Here is a 25,752-nt window from a genome sequence, read left to right as displayed (position 1 = left end):
CCGTAAACATCAATCTATATAAGTACTCTCAGCTCATCAACTTCACTACCAGGCCCTCTAAAGACTTCTCCAGTGGCAGCACCCTAGACTGGATCTTAGTCTCATACCCCCACTACTACCCTGATAGTGGAACTCTTCCCGATTCCCTCAGCGACCACCTTCCCATTTTCACTAGACGTCTTCCTTCTCCATTACAAGTAACTCATAATTACATCAGCACTCGCTACCTAAAAAACTTCAACCCAAAGTCCTTCTCAGACTCCCTAAAATCAATTAATTGGAACCCCCTAAAAACTCTACCCCTGGATAATGCTGTCGCACACTTCAATACAACTTTCCTAAAACTGCTTGATAGTTTTGTCCCTGTAAAAACCAAAAGAATAAGAAACAAAACTGCCCCCTGATTAACAAAAAAACATACTAACTGCCATGTGCTTAGAGACAAAGCCTGGGCACATTACCAAAGAAACAAAACTCCCACCACCCTTAATGAATTCAAAACACTTCGCAATAGAGTTAAAAAGATTATCTCAGCAGATCGACATAATTACTTCGCCTTACTCCAAAACAACCATAAAACCAATCCACAAAAATTCTGGAAAGGCATCACTACTCTCCTAAAACCTGGCTCAATGGAAAACCCAAGCCCAGACCCAAATGCACTAGATATAGATCTGGCCACCCAATTCAACTCTTTTTTATAGACTTTATTTCCATACTAACCTCATCCTTCTCTAATAACACTTCACCCCCTACTTTGGGCATCCCCCCTCACCACCAGTCTCTCATTCCCTATCCTCTCAACTCACACCATTCTCCATAAAACCCATTCCTACTTCTACCATAAAAAAACTCCTGCAAAAGCTTAAACCATGCACCAATGCCCCCAATAACATTCCCTTATCCTTCCTCAGCATAGCTGCCGAAGCCATTGCCTTCCCCATCAGCATCCTAATCAATCGCTCTATCCAAGAAGGTCTTGTACCCAAACTCTGGAAAAGGGCTTTCATCATTCCCCTGCACAAAGGAGGCAATAATAACAATATTACTAACTTCCGTCCCATCGCCATCCTCTTTCCTATATCAAAACTCCTAGAGAAATGTTTCCATCTTCAACTCCTTCCCTATCTCTTAGACAATAACTTACTAACTTCCACACAACACAGATTCAGACACAGTCACAGCACCATGACTGCCCTCCTAACCTTCCTGGAAACTGTAAATAACGCCAGAGATTCTGGCTCTACTGTATCTACCCTCCTCCTTGACCTCGCTAAGGCCTTCAATGCTATCTCTCACAACCTTCTCCTGACTAAACTATCTAACCTAAACCTATCCCCTTCCTCTCTCAATTGGTTCACCAGCTATCTCTCCAATAGGCAGCAAGCTGTCAAGTGGAAAAAGCCATCTCCTCTTTCCTTAACACCCCCACTGGTGTCCCCCAGGGTTCCATTTTGGGTCCTCTCCTCTTCAATATATTCATAAATGATTTCTTCCGCTCAGTCCCTCATGCTAACCTTATTCAATATGCAGATGATTCTACAATTATCTGTGCAGCCACATCCATCACCACTCTCTTAAAACTGACTCAAGACACCTTCTCTACCACAGAACAGTGGATGAAAGACAATAATCTAGCACTCAATGCATCAAAAAACAAACTTATGGTATCTACCCCCTCAAAAACCAACACCATTGATAGAAAACCATTCTCCATCACCAGCCAGAATAACACACCTCTTGAACTGGTATCCAAAACCAAACTACTAGGAGTCCAGATCGATGACCAGCTTAAATTCAATAACCACCTACAACTAAACATAAAAAAAACACCAAAAACTTGGCATGCTCTACTGACACAATTGATTCCTCACTACATCTACTAAGCTCACTCTCACTACTACATTTCTCATCCCTTCCCTCCTTTATGGTGCCCCTCTCCTAACAAACCTACAATCATCTCTCAAAACAAAACTGTCCTCTTGTTATAATAAAATTTCCAAATTTGCCACTAGCCACAAATCATCAACCCATCACTCTGCATCTCTCCACAAACTAAACTGGCTAGAGCTTCCCAGCTCTCTCTCCTATACTCAGTTTATTTATGCACACAAACTAATTTTTCATCCCTCCCTCTGCTCTACCTTTAAAATGCACCAGCCACAAAGACTCCTAAGATCTAACAACCAAAACCTAATAGAACTGTACAAACCCCTTCGCTCTCCAGGGCAAAATCTCCTGTCCTTTGCCATAGCACGCCTATGGAACTCCCTCCCTCCATCCGTACCACCACCAACCTCCCTGCCTTTAAAAAAATTACTGCACTCGCATGCAACATCCACGTGGGAATGCTCCTGCTCCCACCCCTCATAGCCTATTCTCCACTTCCTACAGGCAACCATATCATATATTACCAGACACCAAATAATAAGCCAACTGTAAATAACCTCTTATAATTCTCAAATCCTACTATTCCATTTCAAGAAACTGTATATTTACTAAAGCAATGTTTTTTTGTTTTTCTGCAAAATGTAACCTAAAAAGTTTTATTGCACCTGCTTAAATCCTTGTTTTCTACAAAATGAAACCTAAAAATTGCATTGTAACTGCTTAATCTTTGTTTTGTCTTGAACCTACAAATGACTGAAATTGTAAACTGCTGTAATCTTTTTGTAACCTTTGTTGTGGAGCTTTTCTCCCCAGGACTAAATTGAAAACGGGTTCTTATTAGCTCAATGGACTATCCTGGTTAACCAACTGCAAATAAATAAATCAGACAACATGTCAGTCGCCTGGTACATCAACAAACAAGGCAGAACCAGGTCTTACCCCCTGTGTCGGGAAGCCATGAGAATTTGGCATTGTGCAATGGCTTCCAACCACTTTCTCATAGCAACGCACATTCCTGGGAGTTCCAATCTTATTGCAGACAATCTGAGCAGGAACATTTTGATGCCTCACGAGTGGTCCCTCAACCTAATAGTAGTGGCTCAAATTTTCCACTGCTGGGGCAGGCCCTGCTGCGACCCATTTGCATCACCCCTAAACAACAAATGCAGAAGCTACTTTGCCCTGATCCCCCCCCAGGGGGAGTCTCCGAGGGATGCTCTGATGCACAATTGGCCCCTGGGTCTACTGTACACCTTTCCCCCATTTCCCCTCATCGCGAAATTTCTACAGAAAGCTCAGAGGTTGAGAAGCAAAGTGATCCTCATTGTCCCTTATTGGCCCCATCAAGTTTGGTTCCTATTCCTATGGCCTCACCTGTTTCACAGCCCGTGGATCCTGGATCAATCCCAAGGACTGCTGTCTCATCCTCAGGGACTGATTCACCCCAATCTCCACAGCCTCAAGCTCACAGCTTGGTTTCTTCACTTCAAATGATTTCCAGGCTACCTGATATTTCATCCCCTATTCACGAGATCCTTCTGGCTTTGCACAAACCTTCCACCAGAAAAATTTATTCCGGTAAGTGGACTAGGTTCTCTAGATGGGCCAAAGAACATAACATAGACCCCTATGTGTTTAATTGTAATCCATATTTCTTTAACCCTATTCCTTTGCTGCCTTAATTCATTACTTTTCCGTATTACTCCTAAACTGTTGTATCAGACTAGGTTGCATAAATACATACAGGGAGCCATTACCGAACATCATTTTGTCACCACAGTATTTTTGCACACAAAGAATGCATCCAACCTGTTCTTGATGCTCTCAAAGTATTTTTGCTGTTTGTATACCACTGGCAAAACATTCCTTAACAGGAAGAGTGAGATTTCAACTGCCTCTGTCCAAGTAACATGTAGTCTCCTAATAGTTCAAGCCTAAAATCGCAGTCTTCATACCCAAGACATAAAAAGTAGTAGTTCTATAAACTTGTGCACCATCACTAGATCTCCTCTAACCCTGCAAAGTGAGAGTAAAAATGCCCATTTTTTAGCCTGCTGTCATAATCCAGATGCTGAAAAGCAGACATTGTTTTTATCCCCTAATGTTGCATCATCTTGACCTTTTTTTTTTGAAAAGCAGTACTGGTATTCCACACAGCAGCAGAGTGCAGTAGGCTGGTTCTTATTAGGGTCATGACAAGCACTTGATTGCATCTGACAGTTGTGACAGTGACCTGACATTCAAGTTTGAACACCTATTTGGGCAGCTAGATGGTTGGGGTTACAGCCATTTGAGTGCCCAGCTGTGAGTCATTGGAATTCAAGCAGCTGGGGATTGTAATATTTCCATATCCATGATAATGTGTTCATGGCCTTGCATATGGAACTAGTCAGACTTGTAGGTCTGTAATTACCTGCGCCAGTAGATGGCCCATAGAAGGGATATCTATTGCATTCCTTCATATGCTAGGCATAAAGCCAGTTTGTATGCCAAGGTTGAATAAGGATCCTAAAGTGCCAGACAGGATATGTTATGGTGTTCACCTTACAGGCACAATTTGCAGTGTTTGATTCTCACGTTGGGTAATTGGCCGGCTTGGAATGGCCCCACAAGGGCCTGGTACTATAAACTTTATTTATGAACTTATGTATGTATGCATGCATGTATGTGCTCCTCCAGCATGTCCTATTTATGTTGTAAGCACAGTTCAAGTCCCTGGACTGAGTAATTCTGATGCTGTTGGTTTTGCAAATTTGCAAGAGATCCATTACAGCGAGATCCAAGAATTCCTTCTATGCCAGGTACAGATTGCCTCTCAGTAGTCTTTAGGAAACAGACTATAGAAATATGGCTTTGAGGCGATCCGCAGAGGACATGTTGTTAACATCCTGTATTCCTTTTGGGAGTTCCCTCTGGGAACATTCCACTTGCTACATGTGCCTGATTAGGTACATACCAAAGGGAACATTGTACTCATTGATGGGTCTGATGAGGGCCGAATTCAGAGGAACAATGACTTCCTTGCACCTTGCCATACCCATTGGTCAAAAGTGAGGTTACTATCCACATATGTCCCCAAATTCCTGACTGTTGGGTCCATTCTTATGGGTATGTTATCAATGAGGTAGTTTCCTATGGTGGCCGGTTTCCCAAAGGGTACTCTCATGCATTTTTTTGGCACTGAGTTTTAGGCCATGGCTTTGGCACTAGTCATTTGTCTATGGTAGTCCTTCCTATGGGATATTGGTGTCTTTTGGGGGAATTCCATAATTGTTCCAAGTTTGCAGTCATCTGCAGACTTGGTCCGCTAGAGGCCTTTAACATTGGCTTTGACTTCCGAGAATGACAAAAAGGAGCAGGCCCAGCACAGAGCCCTGAGGGACTCTAATAGGTATCTGCCTCTTTGTGGAGGTCATCTCTTCTGTCCTAACTTTTTGAGTCCTGTCTGAGAGCTAGCTGGTTAGCCAACACATAATATAGGGGTTAAAGCCTAATCCTGTCAGTTTGTTTACAAAGCCTGAGTAGGGTATTGTATCAAATGCCATAACCAGGTCAATGTAGGCAGTATGTACCATTATATCCAAATCCATTGCCTTGGTGACCTTTTCAAAGAAATTCACCAGACTGAGTAGTCATGATCTGCCTCTTTTGAAGCCAACCTGGGATTCATCCAGTGTCTGAAGGTTTCCCATATCATCATTAATTATAGCCATAATAATTATTTAATTCTTTCCATAGTTTTGCATATGAGACTAGTCAAATGTATGGGTCTGTAGTTCCCAATTGTCCATTGATGGACCACCCTTCTGCAGAAGGATGACTGTTTCAGTCCTCCAGTCATGTGGCACAAAGCCTGTTTGGAGGCTATGGTTAAATAGTGACTCCATAGGTCCAGATAGTTTGTGCTTCAGGCTATTTAGAAGACATCCTTTCATATTATCTGGCCCATCGATGCAGTGTTCTTAGCCTTAGAAAACACATTTAGGACCCACTCTGTAGTGATAGTTGAGGAGGTTATGTTTGATGTTATTGCTTGTGAGGTGGCCAGGAGGGTAAAATTGGAACTGAATTTGTCAGAAAATAGATTTGCTGTATCTTCTGGCTCCATGTAAGTGACTCCATTAACAATCAGTTTTGCACATTTTTGCATGCCGCTTTTGAGGTTTTTGGACATAGCTAAAGAACGTTTTGTGGTTGCCGTTGGCCTGAGAGACTATCTTTACCATAAAATTGGCTTTGGTAGACTTAATTTTCCTCTTAGTTGTTTGTGTAGCTGTGTCTAACCTTTCATGTTATACGTACTAATTTTAGCTATGACTTTTTTCCTTTTGTTGTATGATATCTTTATGTTTGGATTCCACCAGAGTGGTTTGTTTTTTGTTGGTTCTGGGCTTGTTTCTCGTAGTCACAACTCACAATATGCATCTACTAACATGACTGTACAGGCTTTCTGTGTACAATTCTGCATAGGCAGTTGTGTTCTCTGGGTTTGGAGGGGCTTGAAATTTTGTCAGGTAATTGCTTAATAATGGGTAGTTTGCTTTAAAGTAGTTCCCAGGTACATTGATTTTTACTTCAAAGGAGACACCGGGGGGGGGGGGGTTGGCAGCATTCTCCCATATTAATGAGTTGCAAATCCAGTACATTTGTACCTCTATTGAACATATGGACATAAATGGTCCAGGGTGCTCGTGTTTACAAAGTTCAGTGATCTATGGGCTTGCAAGTTTGTGGTCATGTATGATTTCCAGTTTATAGATGGCTAGTTAAAGTCCCTCCATGAATATGGTATTGGGTGGAATGACAAGTGTCTCCAGTAAGTCTGAGTATGAGCTGTAGGTTTCAAGGGTCATTGCCGGCGATCTGTAGCTTCCAAGGATATGATATGGGGCTGTACCTATGGTAATGATAATTTGGACATGCAGAAGCTCAAGCACTTCATCCTGTTTGATTAACCTTGAGTCATGTTTGCTTTTGATATAGATTGAAACACCTCCACCTTTAGTTCTTGCCTGTGCAGTTGCTGGTCTAAATGTGGACATCATTTTACCCTGCACTGCTGAGGTGCTCTAAACAGTATATTGGTAACTGCACAGATGCCTACATTCTCCAAGGTGAAGACAGCTTGGAGGAAGTAGAGTTTCTTGTTTATGCTCCTAGAATTGAGCAGTTACATTTTTAGTTTCATATTCCCTTAGGTTGATTTTGCTAAGTTGAAAGGTTTGTCAGTGTGGCATTGCCTAAAAAAGAAGCCACTGTGGGGGAGGACATTGTTTTAGTCAATATTCAAAAGACTACCAGGGACAGGAGCAAACCATCCTTTACAAAGCAGCGTAGTCTGTTGACCATATCCTCCCATGCTGACAAATATTGTACACCCTTTATTTCATTTTACAGTCATAATTTTAATACTGACATACTGGTAACAGTACAGAAGCATTATTTAAAACATATTATAAGGCTATAATTAGATTCTGATATTTTGCAGCAGAAGGATGTTTTGTATTCATAAGGCTGTTTTTCAGATCATGTAATTTATAGATTGGCAGTAACGAGTACTTTCTAGCCATACTACTTTTATTGTTGACTGCATCTAGTGATTACAAGGATATGTATCCACAGTAGATTTATGCTGTGGACATGCTGTTATTGATAGCTGTTATGGCAACAGATCTTTTCTGCCAATACCAGTATGCCTAACAGAGCGTGTGCATGTCTGTGTGGGTGGGTGTGTGTTTGTGGAAGTTCAGCTTGCTGACTACACTCTCTACGTTGCTGTTATGTCAGAGAATTAATTATGATTGCTTCAGACTCTTTTACCATGTTAGTTGTTGTTGTAATGAAGGATTTTGGTGCTTGAAGTGCTCCTATTAGCAGGAGCTTGCTGATGTCATAGTAATGAGATGGAACAGTGCACGTTTGATGCAGTGCTTGTGTGTACTGATGTCCTTCATGGATGCATCTGCAGTCATAACAACTGGGTTGTCCTGTCGTCAGGCAGCCCTGCAGTCGGCCGGATTCCAAAGTCCGGGTCCGGCTTCGGCTGATGTCGCACTCCACCCGACGTCATCTCTGTTGGTCTTCGGGTATAAAAGCATCAGCCGACGCCATTTTCCTCAGTCTTTCTTGCCGCGTGGCGCCCGAAGCAGAAGCTGTTCGCAAGTGCCGGTCGGTCGGATCCAGAGATTACTTCAACCGAATACTACCAAGACTTCTAAAGCTAAGTACCCGTTGGGGACTCTTTCTTGCCTCAGCCGATGTCAGAAAAAGTTAACAATTGTTTAACCTGTGGGAAACAAATACCTCATAAAGATTTCCACTCTTACTGTCTGCCTTGTTTAGGCCCAGCCCACGACGTAGCAGCCTGTTCGGCCTGTGCTTCTTTCAACCGACGAACGCTTAGGCGTCGGTCGGAGTTTGCAGAACAGTTTTTCGGTTCTGATTTTGCGTACATTATGCCATCGGATCCTCCGACTACCCAATCTACCAAAAAACGCAAAGAAAAAGACCGACACTCGCGGTCCGCGGTTTCAGCTGAAACCATGGTTAAGCAAACCGCGAGTGTCTCGGTTTCGGCCGAAACCGAGAAAACTGATCAAAGTACAGCTGAACCTATTCCTACAACTGAGGCCCCTGCTACAACTCTTGAATCGACCTCAGAAATCTTACCCACTACGGTGGTTGACTTATCAGACACCATCCCCTTGGATGTCTCTACCCCAGCACGTGGTGCTGCTAGGCCTCCAGCAGCCATGTCCATTAAGGCCTTCGCCAGGGCTAAAGCAGCCAAGACTACTAAGACAGTGCCTGTTAAACCCCCCACATCCAGACCCTCTTCTAGTTCTCAAATGCTTACTTTGGCAGAAGATTTAATTTCTTTAATTAGAGGATCTCAATCTCACCCAGACAGGGCCTCTCAGCCCCCAGAGAAGAGACCTAGGGCAGAGCCCCCTGAGCCAGTGTCTTCGGATGATTCTGCTGATGAATCAGACATAACTGACCAGCCAGAGGCTCCCTTCTCCAATTTTGAAGATTCTGATGCTGAAGAATCCATTCCAGCTGCTTCCCCACCAGAAGAATTCTCTTTTGGGGAAACCTTGCATGCCATGCGAGAACAGTTCCAATGGCAGCAACAGGATTTTTCAGACTCCAGAAAAAGACTTAGGACTTTTCTGCACCTCCCACAGCACAGGCCCTTAGCTATACCTCCTGTTCTCTCTGTGGTGGATGATGCTTTCAATGATGTTTGCTCCGCTCCAGATTCTTTACCCCCAGCCCCTGCCAAACCAGACAGATTTTACAGGGTACCAGATACTCATCACCACCTTTACAAGGCCCCACTTGCAGACCCAAAAACCATATCCCAGGGTCCCAAGGCAGTAGCCGCGACCATAGCTAAAAACCCTATTCCTTCTGAAAGCAAAGCAAGGTCATTAGACAGATGGGGTAAAAAGGTCTACACTTCAGCTACTCTCTCAGCTAGAGCTTTAAACTGTCAGTTTCACATGATACAATACCAAGAGTTTATGCTTGATCAGTTAACTAAAAAACTAACCACTGATGAATCTCTTGATAAGAAATATGTATTAGAGATGGTAAATAACATACAACAGGTTAGCAACCATTCCTTAAAATGTGGCTATGATGCACTGGAGGCTTCATTTAGATCAGCCATGACTGGCACAGTGATAAGAAGGCATGCATGGCTAAAGGAACAAGCTTTACCGGATCATGTTAAAGCTAAGTTGCTAGATGCTCCTATGGACAAGACAAGTTTGTTTGGTACACCTGCCCAGCAGGTTATGAAGAAAATGGAAGAAAAGGCAAAATCAGTTCAAACTGTTAAAGATTTCTTGCAGGTTCAACCCCCAAGGTTTAGCAGGAACTGGCCTGCCAAAAATTGGTCCTTTCCTGACTCCACAAAATTTCAAAGAGGCAGGAATAGACGTTCCAGAGGCAGAAACCAATCCAGAGGAGGTGCCTACAGAGGACGACAGTGGCAAGGTAACAACAGAGGCACAGACACAGCCACTGCCACTACATCAGCACAACCACAGTGACTTAACCCTAAATCCGCCTACCAGGGAACAAATAGCAGCTCCTCTAGGCGGAAAGTTAACCTTATTTTCAAAGAACTGGCACTACATAACAAAAGACAAGTGGATTTTACAAACCATAGATCAAGGTTACCGGTTTCACTTCCACACTTTACCAGTCAAAAAGGAATGCCAAAACTACCTCCAAATCAAAAAACAGAGGCTCTACGCCAGATAATGGAGTTAGCAAATATGAGAGCTGTGGAAAGAGTGCCAACAGCAGAGCAAGGAAAGGGGTTCTATTCCAGACTATTCCTAGTTCCAAGAAAGGAAAAAAGTTGGAGACCAATTCTCGACCTGTCCACCTTAAATACATACATCATTGTCCAAAATTCAAAATGCTGACCCTACAGCAACTTCTTCCCATGCTGGGCAAGGAGTCTTGGCTGGTAACTCTAGATCTCAAGGAGGCATACCTGCACATCCCCATTCGACCAATCTGCAGAAGATACCTCAGATTTCTTGCAGGATCAGAGCACTATCAATTCTCAGCATTGCCCTTTGGCTTATCTACTGCGCCCAGAGTATTCACAAAATGCCTGGCATCAGTAATCGCCCATTGCAGACTACAGGGAATTAAAATTTACCCATACCTGGACGACTGCCTGCTACAAGGGGACAACAAAAGCAAGCTGACAACAGATTTACAAAGGGTCATTTACTTGCTACAAGCACTGGGATACACAGTCAATTTACAAAAGTCAAGGCTGATACCATCCCAAACAAGGACATTCTTGGGCGCGGAATTGGACACAGTAAAACAAATGGCATTCCTGACTACAGAAAAACAAAAAGAACTTCCTCTTTACTTCTTGGCACTAACAAAACTGAACAAGTTAACAGCAAGGAAAGTTCTGCAGGCCTTGGGCTTCGTGGCATCATGCATAATCTTGGTTCCATTTGCCAGACTACATATGAGGAAACTACAGTGGTACCTAAAGAATTTATGGTCCCAACACAGACACAGTCTAGAAACAGAAATCCCACTAATTCCATGCTTAAAACAGGAGTTCCTATGGTGGGCTCAGGCATGCCAGTCAAACCCAGGCCTACCCTTTCGCAGATGTCAAGCAAGCCAGACCATCACAACAGACGCTTCAGACATAGGATGGGGGGCCCACATGCTGGACAAACGCGTGCAAGGATTGTGGACACAGGATCAACTTCACCTGCACATCAATCTAAAAGAAATGCTGGCAGTAAAACTGGCAATCCAAAAGTTCAAACCATTTCTCAAAGAGGGCCAGTTGATGATAAGGACAGACAACACCACAGTCATGTGGTACATCAACAAGCAGGGAGGCACTCATTCATACCCCCTATGCAGAATGACCTTGGAGCTGTGGACCCTGGCACTCAGCTACAACATCCAGTTACAGGCGATATTTGTACTGGGGAAAGACAATACTCTAGCAGACATATTAAGCAGAACCACTTCGGATGCCCACGAATGGAAGCTGCACCCGGACATCTTCAACACCATCTCAAAGAAATGGGGAATGCCACAGATAGACCTATTCGCATCACCTCTCAATCACCAGCTCAGAAAATTCTGCACAAGGACATTCCACCCACTAGCATGGAAAGTGGACTCGCTCTCCTTCAACTGGAAAGGCCTAACAGCATATGCATTCCCACCTCTTCCCTTGATACACAAGGTACTACTAAAAATCAAGGAAGAACGTCCAAGGATAATCCTGATAGCTCCAAACTGGCCAAGACAGCACTGGTACCCACTACTGAGGAGCATGTCTCAGAACAATATGTGGCCAATACCCCTGATGCCTTTGATGTTAACTCAGAACAACTACAGCATCATACATCCAAACCTAAAAACGTTGCAACTGACTGCATGGAACATCACATAGCAGCAGCTAATCCAGAACTTTCCCAAAGAGTTAAAGACATTATTCTTGAAGCACGCAGACCTTCAACAAGAAGGAACTATGCTGGAAAATGGAAAAGGTTTGTCATTTGGAGTTCGGAAAGAGGAAAAGATGTGTCAAACATAGATATGCCTAACATTCTGGAGTATCTGGCCGAACTTCTTCATTCAGGCCTGTCCTACTCCTCCATCAAGATACATGCATCAGCTATTTCAGCAGAATACAGTTTTGATTCACCTGTTTTTTCGCACCCTTTGCTCAGGCAGTTCCTCAGAGGAATCAAGAATGTAAAACCTCCAAGGAAACCACCATTACCAGCTTGGGATTTAAACTTTGTGCTAGAAAAGTTGACACTATCACCCTTTGAACCAGCAGCAACAGCAGACCTACAACACCTGTCATGGAAAACTGCTTTCCTACTGGCAATTACTTCAGCAAGAAGGGTTTCAGAACTACAGGCCTTAATGGCAGTGCAACCCTTCCTAACCTTCCACCAAGATAGAGTGTCCATGAGGACTAATCCTACATTTATGCCCAAGGTGGTATCCAGAGTGTCTTTAAACCAGGCAATCCACCTACCTACCTTCTTTCCCAACCCACAAAACAGAGGGAAAGAATACTGCATACCTTGGATGTACATAGACAGCTACGCTACTACTTGGACAGAACAAAAAATAGCAGAAAGACTGACCAACTTTTTGTAGCCTATGCAACAGGAAGGGAAGGAAAAGCTATTTCCAAACAGACAATCTCCAAATGGATAGGAAATTGCATACGATTCTGTTACTCCTTCCATGGAAAACCAATCCCACAGAACATAAGACCTCATTCTACAAGGGCAACAGCCACTACCACAGCCTTCTTACGAGGAGTGGCAACCAAAGACATTATTGAGGCGGCTACTTGGACCTCCGTGCATACATTTGCCAAGCATTATAATTTGCCTCTATATTCCAGATCCCGAGCAGGGTTTGCCACTGCTGTACTGCAAGGGATCCTAAACACACCATAATCTACTTTTATCCTCCTCCCGTAGTTGGCTATGGTATTCTACCCAGTTGTTATGACTGCAGATGCATCCATGAAGGACATAGTACAGTTTTGTACCTACCATAAATGTAGATGTCCGAACTGGATAGCATCTGCAGTCAGGATTACCCTCCCTCCTTCCCCTCTGTGGTACTCCTAGGGTGTTTACCCTCCTAATAGCTAGCTCTTGGGGGGGAGTCTTTTATGGTGTATTTGTTTGTATATATGTACATACATGCTTATTGTTGTGTTTACCTCTATCTATTTGGAAACATTGGCATCTATCCAAATTTTAGCCTGCAAGAGGGCTACTGGCATCTGGGGCAAGAAACACTGAGGAAAATGGCATTGGCTGATGCTTTTATACCCGAAGACCAACAGAGATGACGTCGGGTGGAGTGCGACATCAGCCGAAGCCGGACCCGGACTTTGGAATCCGGCCGACTGCAGGGCTGCCTGACGACAGGACAACCCAGTTGTTATGACTGCAGATGCTATCCAGTTCGGACATCTACATTTATGGTAGGTACAAAACTGTACTTTCTCCACAGTGTATTGTGCTTTTGCATCCCTGTACTAAGTTTGTTTTGTGCACTGCTGTGCCATGTATTGATGATGCTGTGCTCGGCCATTGTTTGCTGATCACAGTATCACCAGTACTTTGTCATTGTGTGTGTCCATCCACTTTTATCTGTGTTTATTCTGCACATGTACAGACATAATATCTGACAACCCCAGCACAGTATACATTATGATTCATGTGTTTGTAAATCTCAAACCACGTTGTGGTTCTACATTTCCCTTTTTACTCCGTAATTTGGTGAGTAAGGGCAGTTTATAAATTGTGCAGTTACTCCAGGGATTAAGGATGCTTATATAAATTATGTAGGGCTCTGATATTTTTATCATGTACACAATTACCTACCATGTTTACAAATCTGTTGTATAGTTTTCAGTTTTAGGATGTAATAATAACCATGCTTCAGTTAGTGATAAACAAACCCTTATTTTTTCAGTAGAATAAAGGTACTACCAATTCTCTTTTCTTTTTACTTACTTGGCTTTCAAATTTTTAGTCTTGATAAAGACCTTCATTGTAGCAGCATCTGTCAAAAGGCTTATTTTTTCCCCATAAAGACCTTTCTTTACTCCTAGCTCAAATCATAACTCTTAACACTTTGTTTCTATACCCAACCAAACCACTGCCATCAGTGCCTTTGGTTCAGACATGCACAGATTTATAGCTCTACCATATTTGATCTTTCTGCTACAGATGACAAATGGAAGTGTTATTTACAGTTGGTGTAACATGGGAGAGGAGTGTGTCTTATGACATTCTGTATGGCAGGGTCATGATACCGAAAGAAAGCTTCTCTGAAACTGTTACGATATCCCAAAGGAAATGATGTGAAAAAGGTAATGGCTATTTTACGAGTCCTGCAAATTCTGTGAACCTTTACAAGAAGTCACAGTTTCAGATGCACATGAGATCATGGAGAAGGTCATCATCCCCTGGGTTTTGCCATTAGGTTATTAACATCCTTACTAACATCTTATGTACTGGCCACTGTCTAGATACTAGCAGTATAAATCTGACTCCTTGTTTTTTGAGACAACACTGTAGATTCTCTTCTGTAATCTTTTTGGTGAGCCCCCCAAAATATGAAACATTAATGATAGAATTAGTATTTTTCCAAATACGACTGCAGTAGAGCCTATGTCAGTGGGTCAAGGAGAAATCCCCAAACCAAATTTGTCAAAGTCTTGTCAGGTTATACTTGGTCCAGAGCACTGACTTTGCCATTGCTGTCCTAGAAATACATGCAGAGATCATGTGACAGACTAGACTGCCTCTGTTGGTATCTGTTTAAATTTGACCTAGGGAGGATGCCTGCCTCTGAAGCCTTAGTAAGACAACTTGCGGCTCTGACTGAGATCACTAATTGAAATGACAGGCCTCATTTTGGAAAACCTGTGCTATTTGCAAAATGAATAAACTAATTTCATGAAAATGCATAATTTTTAATTAATTTCTTGCAAGTTTACTATATCAGTGAGCCTAACATAATGAACATTTGAAAGAACTGTTTCTTCCTAGCTGCAGCTAACATGTTGCTTTTTGAGGGTGGCTAATGTTACTTCATTTAGGTCTTCTGAAATCAAGTTTATATGTTTTGCCCCAGTATTTATTTGATGCATCTCTAACCTTTATCTGACCTTTTGTATCCCAAGTCCCTCATCAAAGTAAGGTGAGATAAGCAGAGATACACACATTGGTGCTACAATGTAAAAAACATCTATAGAGGCTAAACTGTAGGCTTCTACAATTTTCTAGGATACACACAGACAGAATGTCCAGTTTTGTTAGCTGTTCAGTACAGCAAAGTAGTAGACATTGTTGTAATAGTAATACAACGGATGACCCAAAAATGATGAATTCACTGGTGGAGTGATTAAGCCATGTGGCTATTTTTTTTTCCATTTCTCTGATTTTAGTGGATCCCATTGAGCCTCTGATGGGGAACCCAGTGTGGCGTGCGTGCGTGTGCGTGCGTGCATGCGTGTGAGAGTGCGTGTATGTATGTGTATATATCTATATGTGTATATATATATATATATATATATATATATATATATATATATATATATATATAAAATATACACTGCGGTAGCATTGTCGCCTCACAGCAAGACGTTGTCCCATTCGATTCTCAGCTAGAGCGTTTTCTGTGTGGAGGCATGCGTGAATGAGTGTGCCTTTGTTGAAGGTTGTGCGTCAGGGCTGGTAACTCGGCACATAAAAATCCACTACCAAACATTAGCGGACCGGAGTTCCACTGTGGCAACCCCTAACCGGGATAAGCCGAAAGACACAACAATATATATATATATATATATATATATATATATATATATATATATATATATATATATACATACATACACACATAAATAATTTATATCATAGATATAAATTTATGTATTATATATTTATATATAATATGTATGTATATGTGTGTGTATGTATGTATAGATATATTATATATATAAATGCATGGTAAATATATATTGTCAGGGCACACTTGTGTACATGAGTATATAGTAAACAAAGCTTTGGAATTCATTAGTGTTATGAAACAAAGTATGCTTAGATCAAATGCATAGTAAATAGAGATAAGGCCAGATCATAAAGGGCTAAAAAGTGATTGCGCTTCAGGAAAAGCTATATAGAACCATTTTATGAAATAACTAAGAAAGTGAAATTTTGTCCATAAAGATTGACTTTAATTGGACATACTGTACTATGCAGCTATCTGCAAACTGTACAGTAATTATGCATCCAAACTGTCAAGGGAGTGTATTAATAGTCATGCCTTACAATAGTCTGTATATAGTGAATGCACATCTATTAGAAGTCAGTGTGTATTTAACAAATTAGTTTAGTAAAGGTTAGATAAATTCACTGTACACATCTTGTTCCGTTATCAAGAGTCAGTGTCCACGGAGTATTAATCTAAGCAGTGTATAGTGAAGTTATAATGTAGCTGTTTCATGAATCGCAGTCCATTGTGTCTCAAGGACCGTAAGTATGTTTCTTTATACTATCTGATGCTTCTTATGGCTAACAGTGAGTGTAATTGCTGGGCATATTGGATACCATGTGACCCTACATAAAGCACCACATTATGACCTTTATGTTCATGACCTCTGACACTAAGTGTCTAAGGGAACAGTATCAGACATGCAGGAGAAGGTAGTTGCCTGTGTGGTTCAGGATGACAGAGTGGCATTGAAAATGCACAGAAACTGATGTTTACATTGTTAGCTTTTACTCCAGGCCGAAGAACCCAGCCCTGTCACTTGAATTACACCACAGACTCCTTAGTACTCTTAAAGATACAGTACTTCACAGACAAATTTGATTTTATGTGTAACACTTTATAGGGAAAATATACAGTTGTTTGTTTCTTTCTTATTATACTGCTGCTTTAATAAATTGGCTAATATTGTCGGTGTTTGTTGTGTGAAATATCATATCTGGACTTACAGTCGTTGTGCCATTGATAAAGTCACCATATATCTGTTACTGGGCACTGTTGTATTGCATTAAGACCTTTTGTCCCTTTTCTAGCTGAAAACTGCCTTGACATTTCTTCAAAAGAGTTATGTAGAAGTATTACTTAATTCTTTAGTAGTATAAAGTCAACCTCTTGGACTGATCTTTACTTTTTATGTAATTTCTTTACAGTTTAGAAAACTTGGGTTGTATCTGTGTGTGCTATACCTGGTGTAGCACATGAACTGAAACTGCATAGGTCTCCAATTATGTCCGTACCTGTCTCTTCTCCTGCAGTCTGTTCATGCCACTGTGAAGCTGGACTCTCATAACTTATTAGAAGGTGTTGCATATTTATATTTGCATTAAACAGATGCCTTTTTATATTCCTTGAACAAAACACTGATTGTCTTGTGTGTGGTGCAGTTTCTGTCTGTAACCTCTTGTCTCTTTTCCTGTAGGGGGACGACCCTGTGCTTCCATGAGTTTTGGAGACAGTTCAGTGGTATGTGTGTGCAATACTACATATTGTGATACTCTGGACCCTTTGAGGATGCCTGCAAAAGGGAGTTATATTTTATATGAAAGCAGCAAGTCTGGAAAACGCTTAGAGAGCACTACAGGCCCCTTTATAAAGAGCATCCAAGATTCAGGTAACATCTGACAGCAGAGATAGTAGGCTCACAAACAAATGCAGGGACGTTCTTCTATACCTGTGGTGTACTGTGTTTAATTCTGGTGCATTCTAGAAGCTTTTAAGAACATTTTCAGACTGATGGAGGAGAAACTTTAGATATGCAAATTCCTATTTATGGCTATTAATGTAACATGACAAATGTGAGGAACAGAACTGTATTATACTTGCGTCATACGTTTGGGAGTAGGCTTTTGAACTTGCATCCTGTACAAGTTAGAAGCAGAGCTAATATACAGCCTACACTGAATAGAATGATTCATGTGATGAGGTACAAGTCAGTGCTGGGCTTTGTAGTTTTTAAGATCTCTGAGAAAGAAAGAAAATTATGTTAGGATGATGGAATCTGTCATAAAGCAAAATGATCCTGAGTTCTCATCGGTACAATAACATTATTTCCATTTGTCATTTGTGGCGGAAAGTCCAAATATGGTAGAACTACTAAGTCTTGGCTTATCTGTGAGGTATAACTGTGTACATGTAAAGACATACTTTACACATGCATGTGTAGACTCATATGTGCAAGATACACACACACACACACACACACACACACACACACACACACACACACAAAGCATGTATTTATATATATATATATATATATATATATATATATATATATATATATATATATATATATATATATATATATATATTAGGTCTGCTGAAATAAACTGTCTCTTGGTTGTCTTGTGTTTAGGCGACAAAATGCAACTATTCAGATGGCCAACAAGTGCACGAGAGCAACAATCTCCGGGGTAGGGAAATGTGCCTTTTCCCTGAGAGTCTGTGATCTTGGAGTTTGTATATAGTATTAGCAGAGCGTGGGGGTGCAGGGGGCCTTGCCCCCCCCCGCAAAAAAGATATTTTCTTTTGATTTTTTATTTGTAGTTTTGCATGCTCTGAGATTTTTGCTCAGCACATGCATAGTAGAGTGCTGACATTTACAAAGAGTACCTTTTGTGTTGGTCTTGTGAACATAGAGATTTGGGTCATTCATTTTTTTTTCAGTAGACATATTTTAATTATATATATCTTGGTTTTATATATATTTTATATATATATATATATATATATATATGTATACACACACTCCTCCATCCACAACCCCTTTTTCCCATTTTTGCACATGGGATCTGGGTATTACACAGTGACTATCTAGAGTCAGTGTTCACACCACCAGATGACTAGTCCACACACACACACACACACACACACACACACACACACACACACACACACACACACACACACACACACACACACACATCTCTGGCCAATTTAGTGTGTCCAGTCCACCTACTGCATGTTCTTCGAATGTTGGAGGAAACTGTAGCACCTGGAGAAAACCCATGCAAACAGAGGGAGTGCATGCAGAAGGCAATTCAGTTGAGAATCTACTCAGAAAACCCCTTCTACCTGCTGCACTACTGTGCTACATAAAAACTGTATATTGTGCATGTGTATGCAAGTTTATTCTAAGTAATTGCCAGTGAATATTGATAGAGGGAAAGCATGTCAAAAACGTTTATTGGACGTTACACTCATTAAATAAAAAATATCCAAAAAAACAGTTTTTGCAAATGTAATCAAAGGTGTTATATTTGCAGTCAGCAAAAATATGAAACATTTTGCTTTTACTGACCTTGATGGGAATCTTTTTCAGAGGGAAGTCTCTGAGCAGAACAACCAATTGCACAGTGTCAGTTGAACAAGTCACAGCCCTCAGAAAATAATTCTCACTGTCGATTACACCCCCAGAACATAAATTAACTAGACATGGACCCACAACCACAAAGAAAAGGGGAAAAAACATCTGAATTATATTACAGTGAACCCTGTAAAGTTCAACTGTAATATAATTCTTCCAGCTTCACCAACAAGATTTACCAACGCAATCCGTGTGTTCGCCAGCTAAAGTATTGGAGCTCTCTCTCTCTCTCCATAGATATATGTATACACACACACACACACACACACACACACACACACACACACACACACACACACACACACACACACACACAAACACTGTAATATTTGGAGTATATTTGTAGATAAGTCAAGCTATATATGGGGAAGAATATCTAAATCTATAAGTACAAGTAGGTAAGGTAGGCATTCAGAGCTCATAATTGCTTCTCTAGAGAAAGCTGCAGGGAAATCTGCAGAAAGTCAGCTTTTCATATTTGTCAAATACTGAAATATGCCATATGCCTTCTATCTAATTTTAGGTTTAAAATGCTTTCCAAATGTTGATATATGTTTTCTGTTTTGTTTTCAGGTTTAAAGTTCACATTTAATGTTGACAAAAAGTATCAACAGATCAAAGGTTTTGGAGGAGCAGTGACCGATTCAGCAACAGTCAATATCCTATCACTCACTAAAGAGGCCCAAGAAAATCTTTTGCGCTCTTACTTCTCAGAAGATGGTGAGAAACACTTCTGGTTATTCACAGGACTGACTTATTTTTGTTTAATTGTTGAGATGTTTCTTTGAATGCTAGCTGAGTATTTGATGCATCTGTTAAACATGTGGATCTCTGTGGGTACCAAGGGAGCCTGTTAATTGTCCAAACCTCTTACATTATTACATTGGTGTTTATAGTCTCCATTTTGAGCCACATCCACTAGGAGTTCTATATTATTGGTGAAATAACAGCCACAACAAGGAAATGGCAAATTATATGGCTTTATCTGTAATCAGTGTGTGCATTTTATGAGTCCTAAAATACATGCAGTTTATTAGTACAAAATGTGCATTATTTTATATCTTGCTTTTTACTGACAGAAACATTTAAACATCAGTTTGGGACTCTGAGAGCATATTTTGACAAATGGAGAGTAGCACTTGCATAATGTACAGATGGCTGGATACACAGAGTGAGGACATGGATTTCCTTTGGTAAAAACACAGATGAGTAAATGAAAAAATAGGACATAAAAATGGAGTATGGATATTAAAAGACCTTCCTTTCTAGTTTAATGCAGAGGTTAGAAAAGCCAGTTAGTGATTTTATATAATCTCTAAAACAAGGGTGAAAGGGCAGTGTTGAGTTATAAAGAGACTGTGAAAAATGCTTAATATATTGTAAAAATGCAGAGGTTGAAATAATGTAGTAGCTATCCTACAATGTTCAGATTGCTGCCAGTGTATAAGCACAAAAAAAGTAAAGGAATAACTTGCACAGCCAGAAAGCTGGGAGCATTTGTTAAACTTTTTCTACATTTAGATCTCACCAAGAAGAAACCAGATCTGTTGCCCTTTTGTTCCTCAGAAATGAATAAGCCAAAAAGTTCCTGAAAATCTAAGGTGGAATTTGTTGGATTTTTATTTTTGAGCAAAAGAGTAACTAACAAACAGACACCGCTCTCTGGCTTATCTTTGCTGGTTTCACTCTTAACTTAATAGTGTTACGTGAAAAACTTAACCTATGCAAAAGAAAAGTGGAGTTAATTGCATTCCCAAATGAATCCAGTTCACTTAATTTTTTTCCATGCAATATTTTTTTTCTCTGAATTAGAATCTTGAAAACAAAGGTATTTTTACTTTCCAGTCAGATTTCAGATGTGGGAGCTGCAGTGTTTGCATATGCAAAAATGGGAAGGCGTCTGTAAGTAGATAGTATCAACTCTGAAATCAGCTGCATTTATTGCATATATGGCTATGTCTTTCTTTTATGCAATATAGTTTCTGCAGACACAGGAATTTTGTTATGAGTATGTCAAGTATAGTAGTGTGTGTGTACAGCTGTGTCTGTATGTATGTATACATACACACACACGAATGTATATGTGTGTGTGTGTGCTTTTTTGAGAGTTCTAAAGGCGTCATCATTTAGGCAGCTGTCAGTTGTCAGTGGTGGTTTCTTGGATTTTTCCGTTTTTTTGCAACCTTACTTCCCTGTGAAGTGCTCATTAGGTTGTTCAGGGAAAAGGGCATGCACTAAGCTGTCTGTAATTGACATTCCCACAGTTCTTTAATGGCTGTTGTTATTAAACAGTCCCATCCACTATCACTGAAAACTAAAATGTGTTTTCTTCAGTCTACAGCACGGGAATTGCCTCCAAGTGCTCAAAACTCTCACCACCCCCTTGGAGAGGTGAGTGGGTAATTCTCTTTAATCCTGTACACTCCTTCCCTGTTTACTGAGAGCTGCAGCTCTTAATAAAACTGCGGCTGTCTGGGTTGTGCTCTGCCCTCCATCTCTGTCTGCCAAGAAGCCAGGCTAACAGAGTAACCTGAAATGGAGTGTTCCTGTAGTATTAATTCCATGAAGTATAGATAATATGGTAACGCAGTTAAGTTTCCAGGTTGTTTCTTACAGTAGAAAGTAGTAAATGTGGTTCTAAATTCAAGTATTAAAAACAGTGGCTAAATTTATTTGTAAACTCTTCATATTATAGCTGAATGATTTGAATTCAGTGGCCATGTTTTATTTGAGTTTGTTTCAAGTTTGCTGGAACATAGCAGGTTCACTGTGGTTTTCTGTAATTATTTTTTTTAAATGGTAGATTCAGATAAAGTCAAAGTCATAGTAAACTTTATTGTCATTTAGACACCACAAGTGAAGTCTAAACAAAATTGCGTGTCATGCTCAAATTGAGAAGACAAATACATGCATACAATTCCACATGCTTAAAAGAGAGACATATACATACAGTTACACATGTATCAGACCTACCATTTACCTTTCTCTTAGACAATTCTATTATTACTACAATTATTCTATATATCACCATAGCAGCTACTTTTCAGTTCACAGGGACACTTTAGACCTGGCCTGAGGGTAAAAGATGAAGAGACTGAGACAGGGGGAAATAGCTTAAATGTTTGAAACTTATAATTGATAAGGCTTAAAAAGTAGACTGGAATATTGTGTGAACCTGGTACCAAACCACTTTAATATGTTTCTTTGTTTGGGTAAGGTATCTGCAGATTTGAGGTCTGTAGTAATGAACCTTCAACATAAATAGGGGTTCAAAGAAGGAGCCTAATTACAAAAACTAAGTTAGTTTAATATCTGTATTGGACAAAGTGGTTGAAAGACAGTATTACACAACTCATTTTATGACATTGGCTGTGTTCTCTTGCTAGGGCTTCTCCTGTCAAACTAACTGGGTATGTATTCATAACTGAGTGATGGCAGAGGAGCTAAAAGCAGTGGGATCTGCTAAGAACATTTTCTCGTATAAACGTGGAAATACTCCAAGGGTATGATTAAGACGGTTTCTGGAGTCACTCAAGTGTATCGCTTCATGTCATTGATCTGGGACATATGTTCTTCCGTTTTGTGAGTTGTCTTTGGGCACAACTAGCCTGAAGATAATATAAAATGTATGATTCTCCCAGCTCTGTGGCTGAAAGGGATAAAGTCTTGAATGCAACCTAGAGAACACAAGTTCCTTTAGTGACTCAGGCACTGTATGGCTAGGCTTATAAATGCCCCAGGGCAGATAGCCTAGTACTAAACTATGAAAGGCTGGGGTGGGAGATACATGGCTTCTGCTGGTGTGTCTGCCCAGGGGGAGGCAATTGGTGGCTCTGTCATTTGACATTTGTCACTCCAGGGATAAGGCAAAAATAAGCTGTACTTCAAGTAAGACCATAGGGCATAGGAGGCATGGGAATGACTACCCATGCCATTGATGACAGCCTTAGAGGGGAACAAATTTGGGAACTTGCAAGACCATGTAGAATGGTATAGATAGCCTCTATGGTGATATGCATGCTAATGTCATAACCATAAGTGGGAGAAGTTAGGGGTCTAGTACAAACTTCCCTTATGACTGCCTGTGTGACACTGTACCATGGCTATCTCCTGTTGATCTGGGAATGAATGAGATCTGGTCACACTATGTGTTTGCTGTCCCATGGATGAAGGGGGCGGGGGTCATCTGAGATCCTGCTGTCTCAATCTTTCTGTGTATGTTTCTGTGCTTACAGCTTTGTGATGACATTTTTAACTGTCAGTCACATAACTGTCTAACATATCAGCCTAGCATCTGATGATACTGTGTCACAGGTTCATACTTTAGAAAAGCTGCAAAGTCCCTGAGTTGTGCAGATTCCTTAATTTACAAAAGCTGCAAAGTCCCTCAGTTGTGCAGACTCCTTAATAATGCATACATGTTTCCTTTCACCCATGTTTGTTTCTTCTTTTTAAAACTACCATGCTGTTCAATTTTTCTGAACAGTATTAGTAATCTATTTCAATATCTATGCAATGTCTTATGTCATGTTTTCCGCTTCTGTTGTTCACTATTTTAAATAAAGGCCCCTTGTCTCATCTCCTAGTATTGGTTTTTGATAAAGATAAACCAATCTCCTACCTAAAAGCTTCATTTAAAATTGTTCCCATACCAAGGAAGAGTTTTCCCCCTCGATCTGTATAAGATGATAGACAATTTAAGCTGTTTTAATCTGTCAGTTTGCGGTAGGATTGCTATTCCCAACACTCTTGTTATATATTGTCTCTGAGCTGATTTTAATGAATTAATAACGATAGTTTTTATTTATTTATTGCAGTTGGTTTACCAGGATAGTCCATTGGGCCATAAAGAACCCGTTTTCAATGGAGTCCTGGGGAGAAATGCTCCAAAACAAAATGTACATTCAGCATTTGACAGTGACAATGTAGGTACAGACAGTTATTAATAGTATGAAGGCAGACTAAAAGTAAAACTTATCAATTATGGAATATCAGTAATAACAGTAAATACTTTGAGAAGAGACATACTAGTAGTAGAACAAATGTAAACATTAGTACAGATTAGAGAACAAACATATGTAGGGTGGGAGCAAGAGCATTCCCACTGTGATGCTAGATGTAAGAAAAGAGACTTTTGAAGGTAAGGCTGAAGGAAAGAAGGTTTTGCCTGGGGATGAGTAGGTTTGTGCACTTCTAGTAGATTTTGATTATTTGACCTTAGAACTCTGTTAGGTAGGTGCATTTTAAAGGCAGAGGAAAGGGAGGGACAGAGGTTAGAATAAGCTTATGGGCTAGAGTTAGGCATTCTGTCTATAAAGCGTTGGTTTTCTATTTGGACCCCAAGTAGTTTGGTCTCTGACACTATTTCAAGAGGTGAGTTGTTTTGACTAGTAATTAAGAATGTATTCATGTCATTAGTTTGGTCTTGGTAGCATTGAGAGCTAGATGATTACTTAGCATCCATTGCTCTCTGGAAGAGAAGGCATCTTGAGTGAGTTTTTTCAATAACAGTAAATAAACTGCTGACATCCAATGTAGCCATCAGAAATCTCTCCCCCTTCAATTTGGTAACTTCGGCTAATAGCCCCAAAAAATGCCCTGTATCTCTTAATATGTATTGATGAAGAATTATCTAGGCTTAGTCGACATTTTACAGATAGGGGATATGGGAGAGCTATGGTTAGTAATGTTGTGAGTAGCAATACACAATACAGAAAAACAAAGAATAGGCCATGGATGGAAGGTCCTGCTAGGGATAGACAGGCATATACTGAATTGAATTGTCGTAGGAAGGATAAACCTAAACTTCTTTTTACTTATGGCGGTAACATTAAAGATATCTGCCAGATAGTACAAAATAATTGGAATATACTAAGAAGTGATATTGGCCTCAAGGATATAGTGGGAGAATGTCCTATGTTCAACTACAGGAGGAATAATAACCTTAAGGACCTACTATGTAAAGAGATACATCTGGACAAAGGATACACACCCAATATGAGAGTGGGCACACATCCATGTGGCAACTGTAAGGCCTGTACATATATCAATAGCGATATTGAGTATAAACATCCTAATATAACAAAAACCTTTTATTTCAAAGGGAGGGCAACTTGCAGGACACAACACTCCGTATATATGGCCAATTGTGAACAATGTGAAAGTTTCTATGTGGGTATGACCAATAATATGCTGAAGGTTAGGATTCTACAACATATTAGCAACATCAGAACAGGTCAAGAGAGCAATGCCCTCTATAGGCATATTAACCAATATCCCACACACACTTTCAAGTTCAGATGTATTGTCAATATTAGAACCAATGACGGGGGGGGGTGACATCAAGCATAGAACAGCGTTAGCTGAATCCAAGTGGATAGTAGATC

General features: G+C 40.5%; 1 protein-coding gene across 1 annotated transcript in view; it reads left to right on the top strand.

Annotated features, from left to right (window-relative positions):
• GBA (glucosylceramidase beta) overlaps window positions 1-25,752 on the top strand; it is a 502,181-nt gene that overhangs the window by 127,904 nt on the left and 348,525 nt on the right. The window contains exons 3-4 of the mRNA XM_044079308.1: window positions 17,420-17,611; window positions 19,940-20,086. Coding sequence (XP_043935243.1) covers window positions 17,420-17,611; window positions 19,940-20,086 — 339 coding nt within the window. The remainder of the gene's footprint in view (window positions 1-17,419; window positions 17,612-19,939; window positions 20,087-25,752) is intronic.

The sequence above is a fragment of the Protopterus annectens genome, chromosome 8.part0, assembly GCF_019279795.1.
Source record: "Protopterus annectens isolate FY-2018-M chromosome 8.part0, PAN1.0, whole genome shotgun sequence".
Lineage (NCBI taxonomy): Eukaryota > Metazoa > Chordata > Ceratodontiformes > Protopteridae > Protopterus > Protopterus annectens.
The sequence above is the reverse complement of the archived record's forward strand: the minus strand, read 5'-3'. Positions and strand labels throughout refer to the sequence as shown.